The sequence below is a fragment of the Rhizoctonia solani genome, chromosome 3 (genome assembly GCF_016906535.1).
Source record: "Rhizoctonia solani chromosome 3, complete sequence".
NCBI classification, from domain to species: domain Eukaryota; kingdom Fungi; phylum Basidiomycota; class Agaricomycetes; order Cantharellales; family Ceratobasidiaceae; genus Rhizoctonia; species Rhizoctonia solani.
Window position 1 is genome coordinate 2,716,650 of NC_057372.1, and position 13,597 is coordinate 2,730,246.

Consider the following 13,597-nt stretch of genomic DNA (forward strand, 5'->3'; position numbering starts at 1 on the left):
TGTACATAACCAACCACCTGCACTTCATAGTTGCTAGACTATTTGTTAGGAGTTGTTATTCCTGATAATCTAGCCTATATTGTGCATATATTCTGTGCATATATTCTGATTCTTAATACTAGTTCTTAGTTATTCTCATATACATTTTGTATATAGTAATTCTTTCTTACTCCTGTACTTACACAACTCTTAACACCAACAACTATAGACCTACAGAGAGGTTCCCTACAGAGACTTTTCTGAAGAGAAGCCAAGCAGGTGAATGCCCAAAATGTGGGAGCAAGACTCACAAGATAAAACAATGCCCTGAGAAATTCTACAAACCTGACCCAGTACTGGGAAAGAGAGGGACAGAGAAAAGGATAGAGGAGGATTGTGAATCCATAGAGTCAAAAAATTACCAAGGGCCTCTGTAACCATGTCAGAGACTCCCCTAGAACCCTCAGAGGATAGTGATGAAGTGTATATTATGAAAGGAACAAATGATACTCTATCCACTTACACTTCCATTGAGGGAATCATGGACCCTATTAAAACACTTATTGACTCTGGCTCTTCACAAAACTTCATGGATATTACCTTTGCTAGGAACCTCAAGATTCCTCTGATTGAGCTCCACTCCCCTAGGACAGTCATAGCCATTGATGGGAAAGAAGTAGAAGAAAAATTTGATATAAGGCCATCTTAAACCTTATCATTGAAGGAAGAACTTTCAGACAGACCTTTTATGCTATGCCACTAGGAGATACTCCACTCATCCTAGGTCTCTCCTGGCTAAGAGAAGCCAACCCTACCATCTGCTGGAGGGATTTCTCATTAAGCTACAAGGATGAGGAACCTATCAAAGGAAAACTGGCAGAAGTGCAGGTGGTTGGTTATGTATAGTACCTTAGACTAATGTTACTTAAGCCTAAGTGACTAAGGGTATGTATACCTAAGGTCTCTGGGATAGTACCTTAAGTAAAAGGGTTACCTGACTAATGTACAGGATTTATAGGGTTTGCCTAATAAGTATAGGACTTATAGATGCTTAAGTAAGACTTAAGACTTATGGGGTTTACCTAAAAGATATCTAGGATTGATGAGATATTATAGATAAAGCTATCTACAATATAGGGGGTATGGTGGATTGAAACACTATCACTCAATCACAACAATCCTTACAGTATTGTTGCACTATACTCAATGTTGAACTCAACAACTGTGACAGTCAAGGGGCACAGGGTTGCAGTAAGTACACTAATAGGTTACCCTGTGTCTGTTGGGACTGGCCTATGGTCTTAGTGTGCCAAATAACCTCCTATGCTATTTACAGTGAGTCAATCACTAAAGTAAATGTGCAGATAAGCTGTTAAAGGTTTGTGTGTATATGTAAATATATAAGAGTGGATAAATGGATGCATTAGAAGCGTCTTCACAGGGTCCTTTTATACCCTGAGAAGGTGCACAAACAAGTATATACATGATTGATACCAAGAGGGGGTACAGGGGGTACATGTGGCAACTGAAACACTTGATGGAGCTGATACTTTGGTACATAGTAAACAAACAACAGATCCTAATATTTGCCCCAAGGTAATGTTTGTTCCAAGGCAGTATTTACCTGTGTGGGTTCTTAGATGTCCCAAGGCTAAGTGTTTCATCCTTGGAGTAAATAGTCCCAAAGCTAGGAAACCACTGTACTGGGTACTTACAGTAAATAGAGCATAACTCCGTTAAATGTGGTCCGTTTTGGGAGTTTGACCCAGCGTTCTGGAGCGCACAAACATGCGCACCTAAGTGCAAGCAATTTGGCAGTGTGGGATGCCTGGGCGATGGAGAAAAGGCGCATTTATTGCGTTGGCACTTAAGCGCTGATTAAGCGCTGGAGCACTTGCCTATGCAACAGGGGGGACCCTGAAGATTTCTGTGTGTAGCCACAAGATAGAATCTTAAATAATAAATACTAAAAACAAGAGAAATATTACTTGTTACTGTTTATCTACTCAGCTGAATTTATATATATTTAAATGAGTGAGAAAACAGCATATATGCAAAAGGCATTGCATATTGAGGGTATTCCTGAGGTTTATAGGTTTTGTGAAGGTCACTATTGGATAGAGGGACCTTGAAAACCTTAGTTCGCATCTTTATCTCATTTATTTACTGTAAGATTACTAGTGTAATTAATAAAATAAGTACAGATTAATGGAGAAATGTCATATCCATAACAGAGGCTGCTTAAGGCAGGGTAGACAATCTAGGCTAAGTGGTTACCAGGTAGTAAGACCCTCATACAAAATGGGGATGCAACAAGAGGTAATTAACCTGGGTGTTACCATGGTTGGTTGGCCTCCTTATATATTACAAGACAGAACTAATTACAAATACAACATATGCAATACTGTATCAAATAAGAACCCCACTCTGCAGTTGGTCTTACTCATGCATATGTGTCACTGACGTGTCATGATGACATCATAGGTGGAGGTGGCTACGTATGCTGTTTAAGTGCAGATGGGGATGTGGCTCAAGCGCTTAGCATATGATATAAGGGCCAATGTCACATGATTGGAAATGTAGTCCAATCTACTTTGTTTAAATTCAAGAAAATAGGAATTAATTCCTGGGTATTTGTGTGTCTACAACAGCGCCCTTGGCACGGCATCTTGGCACAGCATCTCAGCATGATAAGCGCCAAGATCATGTGATCAAAAAACATAAGATAAAGAGTTTGGAAAAAATACTAAAATTAATAGAAGATTTGGGCAATTGTGATGGTATATGTTAAGGGGTGTAACAAGGCAGCAACTAACTACCCTACAATGTTGAGGCTACTATCTACAATGACCAAGCACTGTAAGGAAATGGCAAGCTATGTATGTACAGTGACAACAATGCCTAAGGCACTATGGACAATGTATGTTGTAGACACAACCAATACCATGGAATTTATTCCAAATTTCTCAATTTTAAACAAAGTGAAACAGACAATATTTTCAATCACGTGACTTTGGTGCTTATATCTTACGCTAAGCGCCAAGCCACGTCCCCATCCGCACTTAATCAGCATATGTAGCCACCTCCACCTATGACGTCATCATGACACGTCAGTGACACGTATGTGTGAGTAAGACCAACTGCAGAGCAGGGTTCTTATTTGTTATGGTATTGCATATGGTGTATTTGTAAATAGCTCACCTTGGTAATATATAAGGAGGCCAACCAACCATGGTAACACCCAGGTCAATTACCTCTTGTTGCATCCCCACATTGTACAAGGCTTTAGGCTGGTAACCACTTAGTAACCCACACCTGTACTTGTTGCCTTAAGCAGCTTTCTCATTGTAGATACATAGCTTGCCAACGCCCTTAAGGCCTTGGTTGTTGTACTTAGATAGTCAGCCATTGTAGGTAGCTCCCTCACTGCCTTACGCGGTTTACTTAGTTTACATACAGCCATAAGCGCCTGCTGCCTTGACGCCCCTTACAGATGTCTAGGACAATGTATCTACTTAGTAACTTAGTGAACCTGGGCTGTAAGGCCCTGTGTACAAGAGGTGATGCAACAAGAGGTAATCAACCTGGGTTTTACCATGGTTGGTTGGCCTCCTTATATATTACAGAGTCTGAACTAATTACAAATGTACATATCAAATACCATAACCAATAAGAACCCTGCTCTGACTGTGGCCTTACTCATGCATACATGTCACTGAGGTGTCATAATGATGTCATCAGGTGAAGGTGGCTACATGTGCTGAGTAAGCATGGATGGGGACATGACCTGGCACTTTAGCGTATGGTATAAGCACCAAAGTCACATGACTGAAAATGTAGTCTGTTCAACTTTGTTTAAATTTGAGAAAATTGGAATAAATTCTGTGGTATTGAATGTGTCTATGACACAAGGCCTTACAGCCAGTAACCACTTAGATACAGTGCCTTAAGCATCAACTCCCCTGTACTTACATAGTTAGCCACTGCCCATATGGCCTTGGTCATTGTAGGATAGTAGCTAGACATTGTAGGTAGCACTCCCACTGCCTTACACGGTTTCTCACTAGTACATACAGCCACAAGTGCCCACTGCCTTGACACCCCTTAAGGATGTCTAGGACACTGGGTTTTTGGGGCCCCTGTAGAGTACTGGTTGTAAGGCTTTGTACATGATGTAGAGTGCAACAAGAGGTCATCAACCTGGGGATTACAATGGTTGATTGCCCTCCTTATATTGTATGGAGGCTGCACTATTTACAATGACATGTCAAAAACTGTATCCAATAAGAAGCCCACCCCATCATTGGCATTACTCATGCATACATGTCACTATGATGTCATCAAGGTGGAGGTGGCTACATAGCTTGGTAAGCAGAGGAGGGGATGTGGCAAGGGCACTTAGGTTATGACATAAGCACTTGAGTCATGTGATTGAAAATATTGTCTGTTTGAGTTCATTTAAAATTGAGAAAATGGGAATAAATTCCCTGGTAATGAGTGTGTCTACAACAAATTTGCTTCTGATGATGGTGCATATTTTTTCTTTTAGAAACACCCTAGCCCTTATCCCTCTACCCAATGCATATGTCTTTCTTGTAGGAATCTCCTTGGAACTGTTTGCTTAGTCACCCAGACTACATGGCAGTATTTACATTACAGATTTGTATGTAATGTAATTACTGTAACTGTAGTTCATCAACACTTTCAAGCCCAGCCCTGGTCATGTGAGAAGCACTTGATATTACCAGCACCCCCTTGCTGGTGCTGGAGCATCACCACCTCCAGTCTCAAAGGCACATCTCACAGCTTTACCTGCTGTGGTCCAGACACAAGAAACAGCACTCCATCACTCCATTCCCCCCCTTTTCACCTATAAACCTTGTGACTGAGGTTTCTAGATTTATTCTGCTTAAACAAAGACTTTGCACTCCATAGCCACCAAACCCTTGGAGTACAACTCTTTCTGAGCATTTGCTTTCCAAAAGATAAGCAATAGTATTATATCATGATGATTAAGATACTTTTGTAGTTGCAGAGCACTAACTACAATCACATTTACAAAAGGTGCAAAAAGAGCAGACATGCATGGGTTCTTGTCATAAACAGAGGAAAATAGAACTAGCCAGAATTGAACCAGCTTGACCACTAAGCCATAGAACCCTATTATTCCTCTGCTGACAACCCATGATTACACCTGCTACCCCCCAAATTTGGGCTTGGGCCAGCATGCAACCACTTGTACTGGTCATGTGACTGTGTCCAGGACAGTTCTGAATACTACCACTCAAAGTTAACAAGAGCGCTTAAATAATCCAGAGCTGTTTGTTTGTAGTGCAGTCATGTGAGCCAATATCCATTTCTGTCAAGCTATACTGCGTAATCATTGCACAGGGATGCATTCAAATCACCAGGCACTTGCACAAGTCATAGACATGAAATTTGGATGATTGGGCAAAAGGATTTCTGGTATCTGTTAGCCATTTGTCTAGCTGATCTAAATTATTTTCCTGGATGAATTTCTTTTCTCTATGTCTACGGGGCCCCGAAAATCTTGGGAGCACTCCAGGACTTGCTCTTGTCTGCAAGCACTCTGGAGAGTTTGGTGTGAGTGTTAAACTGGATAAATTCGGACGGTTTAAATGTATATGTAATGCAGTAAATGTGAAGCGGTATTGAGCTCCAATGTGATAGCTGAATAGTAAGTGAACGAGGTGAAGATATCCGCAGTGGTTTAAGCGGTCTGTATCGATTGTTTATATATCACGTACAAGGAGGAATCTAGAGGATGAAATCCACGAGTACATGCGGGTAACGGAAAGGGAGACAAAAGACGGAAAAATAACTTCGGCAGTTTAAAGCGCTGAACAATTGTGCGGGTTGTTGCCGACGCAAAGTTGCGGGGAAGAACGACTATGCGTCATGTTCAACAGTGAGACTTCGAAGTGCTCGCGGAGTACTCTCACGACCGTTCAGTGCTGTGGGGGTACAAACGGGTACATTCACTTTATGGTTACGATTGTTTTACATTCACGCGCACGAGCCGGTACAGACCCCGAGCTCACTTTCAATGATTCAACGGTCTGGTAATAATCATTTACGGTTCTCCAACAGCGTCGCGTATTTTTCCAGGCCATTACGAAGAGGCGTGCAAAGCTTTTGCGCCAGCTCGATCTCCTTCTTGAATCTCTGCAGGCACGCCAAACCAAGTCAGTTCAATTATCTATCAACTCGGCTGTAACAAACCACCGACCAAGTTCGAAATTGCCTCCATGCCACCTTTCAACGTTTCTTGGAATGCCCGAGTTTGTGCTTGAACCTATTGCCAACTTTGTCAAAGACTGGGCAGGAGTAACCGGATTGAACAGGACTTACCGATGACCATATTTCGCCGAACAATGATAGTTTTTGGCAGATTAGTGCAATATCAGGTTTCAACCCGTCAAATGCTGTTTTAACATGCGCCAACGCCTCCTGCTGTCGATTGACTTCTGCGAGCTCCTTTCGCTTGTTCGAGAGTGTTATAGTCTTGTCTATGACAAAGTAACCAAGCTGAAACGAGTTGCAGAGAGGTCAGTCTCACCAACTCGTTGGGCCAGTGCCAGCGCCAGAATTGTTCCAGAAACTATTACTCCGACTAGCTGGAGTAACCTGTCAGACCAGATCACAAATAGATCATCCTATGAGGACGCGTACCCCAACAAACGTTTCTATAGCAGCAGCACTACCCAACAGCGCGGCGGTAGCCTCCATGATCTACTCAGAACTTAGACTTAGGAAAAGCTGAAGTGAGGGCGGCAAGGACATACTCTTATATCTAGCCTATAACACATGTCAATATTGTAGGCATTATATAGATGAGGTCAGATGGAGAGACTCACTCTTGAATTTCCACTCGGAGATTCTCGATCACCTTTTGTAGCTCCTGAGCTTGTTGCTTGAGTTCAGTGCTCGTCGTCTGGACCCATGCATCGAATCTAACCACAAAGTCTTCTATATCATCTTTTAGGGTCCTGAAGCCTTCCGCCATCCTTTCGGGCTCGCTATTGTCCTCGTTCTGTCAATTCCGTTTCAGGACATATTAAGCAGTTAAAGAATTCGGAAAATACAAACAGCGAAACTTTCGAGCTCGACAATAGCATCTTCACGGTCCTGATCGGTTTTGATGGATTTCACTATCTCGAGAAAGACTTTATCAAACCCTGTAAGTGAACGTCAGTAAGCAAAATGTGATAAAGAGGAAATGAAATTCACTTTGAAGAATTGCAGCCTGTTGGGAAGCTACATCTCGAGAAAGAGAAAGGTGCGTAGCCCATCGCTAGACAATTTAGTCAGCATGAGTTAACATCGGCGGTCTTCGCATGCAACTTACTTGGTTGTATCCCTCCCATTCGCTGAGGAAAGTGCGAAGAGGCGGAAAAGTTGTACCGTATCTATCATTCATATCTTTCAGGCCGTAGGTAACTTTGGAAAAGCTTTCATCGACATCATTGGCCCATTCTGCCACCTCGGAAACGTTCTTGGCAAGCTGGCCCTGGTCACTGTCCTTGTCTAGCTCGTTGATTAAACCTTGCACAAATTGATCAGATTCCTCTTGAGAGACTCCTTCGGTCTTGATTTTGCCAAGTGCTACATCCAAGTGAGCCTGACTGGGAGCGGCTGCTGTGACGGCCATGTCTACAATCAAATCGGAGGTGTCTAATATCGAGAGTAGCCTGTGTGTAGGTTTTTATATCAGTGTGAACAGGCTTAACTCCAAGGAACTGTGACATATATAGTGTCACTTCGAAAACATACGCCCTCTACAACGGCTTTCCAGAAGCGCTGCCATCAGAACCCGAAGTTGCCAGAGATGTCTATGGCGTTGACTGGGATATTCATTCTGTTTCGGTGGTATACACTATATATTTTTTTCCTTCGAAATCTACTATGATCAATCGATTGTCCTAAACAGTGAGTTCAATTTGAGGATTATTCCCTTCATCTATCTAACTCATGGGGGAATTCGTGCCGCTCCCCTCAGCTGATCATACCCCTTCCCTCAGCTGATCATACCGTACAGACGTGTCCCGTCCCAGGCTTGCATTGCTTCCGGCGGCTATCACAACTATTGCCTCATAGATTGCTTCGGCTGCTTTTAGTGATGCCCCAATTGTGCTGGCTCCAATTATCGAAGGACAGACTTTGGTTTCACAATCCAGAGGTTCGGAGAGAGGTTTTTCACATGTATAAGGCCAGGTAATGGTCCTTGTTCGAGGCTCGTCATAGTGGCGAAATTTGAGGCTTGGCTTGGCTCCCACCCTTTGCGCTGCGCCCCGTCACGGTGCATCGTCCTCTCTCGGATCCGGGTGGTCGGATTTTGATGCAGATTACCGGGACCTCGGGCTACTCATTTTACCAATGGAGTCTATATATAATATTCAGGGGTCTATGAATCAATACTCCGGCTCTCTATTAAGAGTCGATCGGATTCATATACTTGATGGCCGGAGAAGGGGTTCCGGTACTCGTGCGAAATACTCCATGCCGTTTGCGAAGCAATATGACCTGGACGGAACACAACTAGAATTATGAGCATTCGTAAGTGTTCCTCAATCTTGAGCATCAGGAAAACAGGATGTCCAACTTAGACTTCTGTATATATTTGTAGACCTCTGTAGATGTCTACAGAGTCTACGGTAGATGTCCGTGTTTACTGATGAGGGTAACCGTATAGGCTATGCGCTCTACACTCACAATTCATGTTCAATGAGTCGAAGACCGCAACGTGTTTAAAGGTGACGAACCTGTAGGCACGCTCACCATCAAATCTGGCCGCAAGACACCACAGTAGTTTCGTGTACCCATGAAGGTGTTTGACGGAGCGGTTGATGCCATGAGATTAGAGGCCGAGACAGGTTTCCGAGGAATGTATAAGATTTAGACTCGATTGGTGCCAGCTTGGCTCGCCTGTCGTGGAGCTAGCCCTTGTCGATAGCTCCCGGTCGCTCAGATTAACCGAAATGACGGACTGATGCAGAGAATCGATATGTCAATACCACAAATGTGACTCAGTCTCCAATTTCAGGACCGTAACGTATCAACCATAATAGAGAATAGGCCACGCTAATCTACCACAAATTGAGGGCAATTTCATGACGTTGGATTTGGTAGCAGTATATGTCCATCGTTCTTCCGCAGCCCTAGCTCCCAGACGAATACATCTCTTCCCTACCACCGGTCGATTAGAATGGTAGACCTCCATAAGGCGCTGCAATCTTAGAATTGGTAGGTATAGTCACACGTATATTCGTGTTCATATGATCGATCTTCCTAGGAGTGCACGCTCATTGAATAAAACAACGGAAGCTACATACGAGCTAGGCAAACTGTTCATAAAGACTGGGTCAGAAACTCTATATGAAACAGAGCAGGACAACGCCCAAAGTAAAAGAGAACAACAGCACAACTGAGAAAGAGAATGAGCAGGTTGTTGGTGCAGGGCGAGCTTACGGGTGTCGTCAGGGCGAAAGTGGGGCTACTAGTATATGCATTCATGTGATCAATCTACATCCAGCTCCGGAGCTGTTTGTTGTATTCTATCAAGCCCTCCATCAATGGCGTGCAGACTTCCCTCGCCAGTTTTACTTCCGCTTTGAACCTCTGCGGACAATATTCATGCTAGATTCAGGGGAGGCGGAGAGGATCTCACCAAACTTGTGGCCGCTTCTAGGCCTCCCTTCAAGTGTTCGCAAAATTGGACGCTTTGGTTTCGTACCTGGCGATGAGTTTTTGTGAATGCTAAGATGAATACTCGAATAAAGAATAGGTTTACCGAAGACCATATTTCGGCAAATGTAAGGAGGTTATCGAGCATTAGATCAATATTTGGCGCTTCAAATAACAAGGAGGATGGCTGCTCCGCAACCAGTGAGTTGATTCCTGCTGTAACTTGATTGACCTTCCTCAGGGCTTCGATTTTTTCTGGCCGTAAAGTGTCAAACCGTGTAAATGACGTTATTTATCATGTTTCAATCACCTTGACGATAGGCTTGAAGCGAAGAAATCACTTGAGAGGCTCTGCCAGCTACTCCAAGTCCCTTGGATTAGTGCCAATCGGTCAGGGATTGCGATAATGGCTCGTATATGTGTATACTTACTACTAATACCCTACCTCCCAAAATGCCACCAAAAGCACCTCGTACACTCTTGATCTGACGAACCCATGTTTTGAGCAAGAATTATAAGCGAAATTGTTCCGAACGAAGGGAGGTCTTACCGATTCATCGAGGCTAAAGTATGCTGTCAGCATAAGTAAATCCCAGAAGGCACAAATCAACACCAACGCTTTGATGTCGCTCGTAAGTGGGACGACCACCACTGCCGTGGCAGATATTAGATATCTCTCTCCAAACGCAGCTACATCGCGCTTTAAGTTCAAAAATCTTCTGGAAATTTCCGCAGACTTGTCGTTCCTCTCCAACTCAAGCTAGAGCATCAGCCCAAGCAGGTTATACACTATCATCTTTCAGAACCGATTGAACATACAATAAAGGGCTCTATGGCAGCAATCGCTTTGAGACGGTCTTCATTTGATGTGATAGTCTCAACCTGGGCTAGATAGACCTGGTCAAAGCCTGCGTAGTTCAATATAAGGAAACGACTTGCGGTGATGAAGTCAACCTACGTTTCAGAACCTCGGCTGTGTCCAATGCAACTTCGCAAGAAAATCTCAGGCACTCTCTCCATTGCTACAGTTGCCCGTACAAGTTAGCAAAATGCGCATTGCTTGGCCATGTATAATTACTTCACCTCTTTCAAACCAATCCATTCAAAATACAGAATTAATATAGGCCAGAATCCGATAATGCCCACAGCAAGTAGAATTTGGGCTTGTTGATCAAAAACATCATCAATATCCTTTGCTAACCTAGCGGACTCCTTTATGCTCTCCTCAAACTTCGCAGCTTGGTCCGAGTCGCTAAGCATGGCTAGCGCATTTGCCACGAGTTCATTGTGTACCTCTTCCGGCAAACCTTCTGTTTTTAATCGTTGTAAAATTTCTAGGCATTGCTCGACGGATAACGCAGTGCTTGGCTGTACCATTGACAAAAAGAAGCCGGGATCGTCTACTACAGCCCCAATCCAGCTAGGTTATAAACGTGTGTTGAAACTTTACAGCTCCTGGAGTGGGGCCTTCATACTCTATACACTCGTTTTTAAGAAGCTCAAAATAGGTGCTTGAAGTTATGTTTGTCTATGAATCATTCGCCAATAATTGGTGGGTTACCAGGAGACTTCCATCGGGGTGGCCTACATTGGATCCACGCACCCCAGATCCAAATCCAAGGATTCGTTCAGTGAGGTTCTTTTAGCTCTTTAAGCTGGACCACCATTTTGAGGGGACAAGATGTCAACTACCCAAAATTTATTACTCCTATTAACGAAATGCTCATCTTTACGGAACCCATAGAAAATTCGATCTTCGCTGTCTCGGAATGACGACACACCCTCACAGCTCAGTCACCTAAGCAGTATACTTTATGAGCTTCGGCTCTCACGAGTGCTGCGAAGTCCAGAGATATTTGGATTTACGTATACGGGAAGCTTCTATTCAAAGATTCTCCCGAGCTCGGGGTTTTGTATCTAATCCGGCTGTTTCCCATCGTAAGCGCAGGTGTTTAGGAGCTGGGTTTAAAGTAGTCTCTGCCTGGAATATAATATAGCGAGTTTTATTTTCTGTGCGTAAATGTGAGACAACCTACAGGTACGCATGAGATGTCATCAAAGGAATAGGGAAATATGTACTGTACCTCAGCTTCGTCTATGGTATAGCAACTGAGGTTTACATGAAAAGCTTTTGGTGGCCATGTATAAAAGACGTACAAACAGACACAAATGCCTCACGTGGATACCCATACATAATAACCAGTTATGGGGCTGTACTGACATTCCAGCGTTTCTTTTATCCAGTACTGGTACCAGTAGGCCATTGTTGGAAGTTTTAGAATTCGTGGAGTCACATCAACCTCATGGCTAGCATCTGAATTACTTTATACATCTATCTGTTAATATCTCCCTGTACTTGTTTAGGAAGCATTTAATTGATTTTTCTTTTGGGGGGGGGGGGGAGTTTACAATTGGCCACATCAAAGATTTGTTGAGCATTGTGACCTAGTCCAGTCGAAGTGGACCCAAAAGCCCCATCAGTACTCGGGCTCTGCATCCCTCGACCATTTGCGTCAAAGCCCAGGCCCGCCAATAGGCCAACTGTCAAATGGGATCAGTGGTGGCCCATGGTTCGGTTCCAGTCACATTTGTTGAAGGATCTGTCTATGGTCACTTTGAGCAAGCTGTCTTAGGACACTTCTCCTCGGCGGATATAGTCATCACTTCCACCCCAATAGTAGTTTGGGGTCTCATGATGTCTATATTCCTGTGCCCCGCAGTATTCCTATAGCTTGCGGCTCTTGGATATCTGGATCTACCAATTGTTTACAACAGTGTTCCGCAGGCTTGCGGACCAAAGTCCGCAATACAGTACCACTCACAATATTGAAGGATCGTGTTTGACTCTGTGCTCTTTGGAATTCAACTCCAATTTTCCGGCCCTTGCGCAAACCCTCAGCTACCTCTACAAGGTCCTAAATATCTCGGGAGTGCTCCGGGACTTGGTATTGACGGCAAGCACTCCGGAGCGTTTTGTATGGCGCTCGGAAGTGCTCATGGAGTGCTCCCAGGTGCTCGCTGAGCAGTCCAGATTCCCTGGATCCTAACGAGGAGGCCTCCCAAACTGGAGCACTCCAGAGCGCTCCACGGTTCTTTGGGCCCTCATAGAGATGCAACCATAGTATGTGAACTCCCACTCCATGCTTTGTCCGCCGTTACCTGAGCGCTAGACCACTTATACAATTACGTTAAAGCTGCCGCCCGCATTGCGGACCTCATCCGCTGAGCTCTCCAGTAGTCAACAGGCATCTCTTCATCTTCTTTTAGTCTCTTTTGTCTCCCTGTCCGGTCTATCTTTACGCACTTTTTAGGCTTTTTTAGTTACATCAGTCCTATCTACTGATCTTGGTTACACTTACCACCTGTGAATGCCCCGTCTTACTGACACCCGCTTTCTTGTATATTAGTTGCGTCATATCATAGGGCCTGACTTCAAAACATTGTAGAATATATATAAAAATACAAACAAAAATACTATTACACTCGTGTGCTATCTCACTCCCAGTGCTTGTATTATGCGTGATCACCCACTCTACACAAGCGTTTGGTTTCAGAGTTATTCTATTTGCGCTTCCTCACTCTGAACGTCAATATCGAGTGTATGTTATAACTTGTCGTTTATTATGACTTCGTCGCAAATCAAGTCTATGTACATCCAATAATTAGAGGCCTTAAGTTGGCGCGTCGAATAAATTCACAATCTAAAGGCACTTGCATGTCCTATTCCTTAATTGAAATTTAGGCCCTATTCTTTGTAGTAATATGGACTTGTGCCACTTGCTCTTTCCTGTTCTATTACTGATTTATTGAACTTCTGTTTATTCTCCTCCAATCGTACCTCTTCTATTTGTCTCTACAACGACTACTAGCAACCCTTTGTGTTTGGTTATGTAAGTAAGAAATCGCAATCTAT

General features: G+C 43.6%; 3 protein-coding genes across 3 annotated transcripts; 1 reads left to right on the forward strand and 2 right to left on the reverse strand.

Moving 5' to 3' along the window:
* Nucleotides 1-418: 418 nt before the first annotated feature.
* Nucleotides 419-885, forward strand: RhiXN_03274 (Retrotransposable element Tf2 protein; the record flags this gene model as incomplete). Its single annotated transcript, XM_043323091.1, has 2 exons — nucleotides 419-655; nucleotides 721-885. 2 exons carry the CDS (start codon nucleotides 419-421, stop codon nucleotides 883-885), a joined length of 402 nt encoding a protein of 133 aa, XP_043178587.1.
* A 5,184-nt stretch (nucleotides 886-6,069) lies between these two features.
* Nucleotides 6,070-7,651, reverse strand: RhiXN_03275 (reovirus sigma C capsid domain-containing protein; the record flags this gene model as incomplete). Its single annotated transcript, XM_043323092.1, has 10 exons — nucleotides 6,070-6,165; nucleotides 6,230-6,295; nucleotides 6,352-6,509; nucleotides 6,560-6,617; nucleotides 6,673-6,732; nucleotides 6,786-6,798; nucleotides 6,858-7,033; nucleotides 7,090-7,178; nucleotides 7,231-7,294; nucleotides 7,349-7,651. 10 exons carry the CDS (start codon nucleotides 7,649-7,651, stop codon nucleotides 6,070-6,072), a joined length of 1,083 nt encoding a protein of 360 aa, XP_043178588.1.
* A 1,871-nt stretch (nucleotides 7,652-9,522) lies between these two features.
* RhiXN_03276 (reovirus sigma C capsid domain protein) lies at nucleotides 9,523-11,061 on the reverse strand (the record flags this gene model as incomplete). Its single annotated transcript, XM_043323093.1, has 10 exons — nucleotides 9,523-9,618; nucleotides 9,668-9,733; nucleotides 9,791-9,939; nucleotides 9,995-10,055; nucleotides 10,116-10,169; nucleotides 10,235-10,247; nucleotides 10,302-10,444; nucleotides 10,504-10,592; nucleotides 10,643-10,706; nucleotides 10,768-11,061. 10 exons carry the CDS (start codon nucleotides 11,059-11,061, stop codon nucleotides 9,523-9,525), a joined length of 1,029 nt encoding a protein of 342 aa, XP_043178589.1.
* Nucleotides 11,062-13,597: the final 2,536 nt, after the last annotated feature.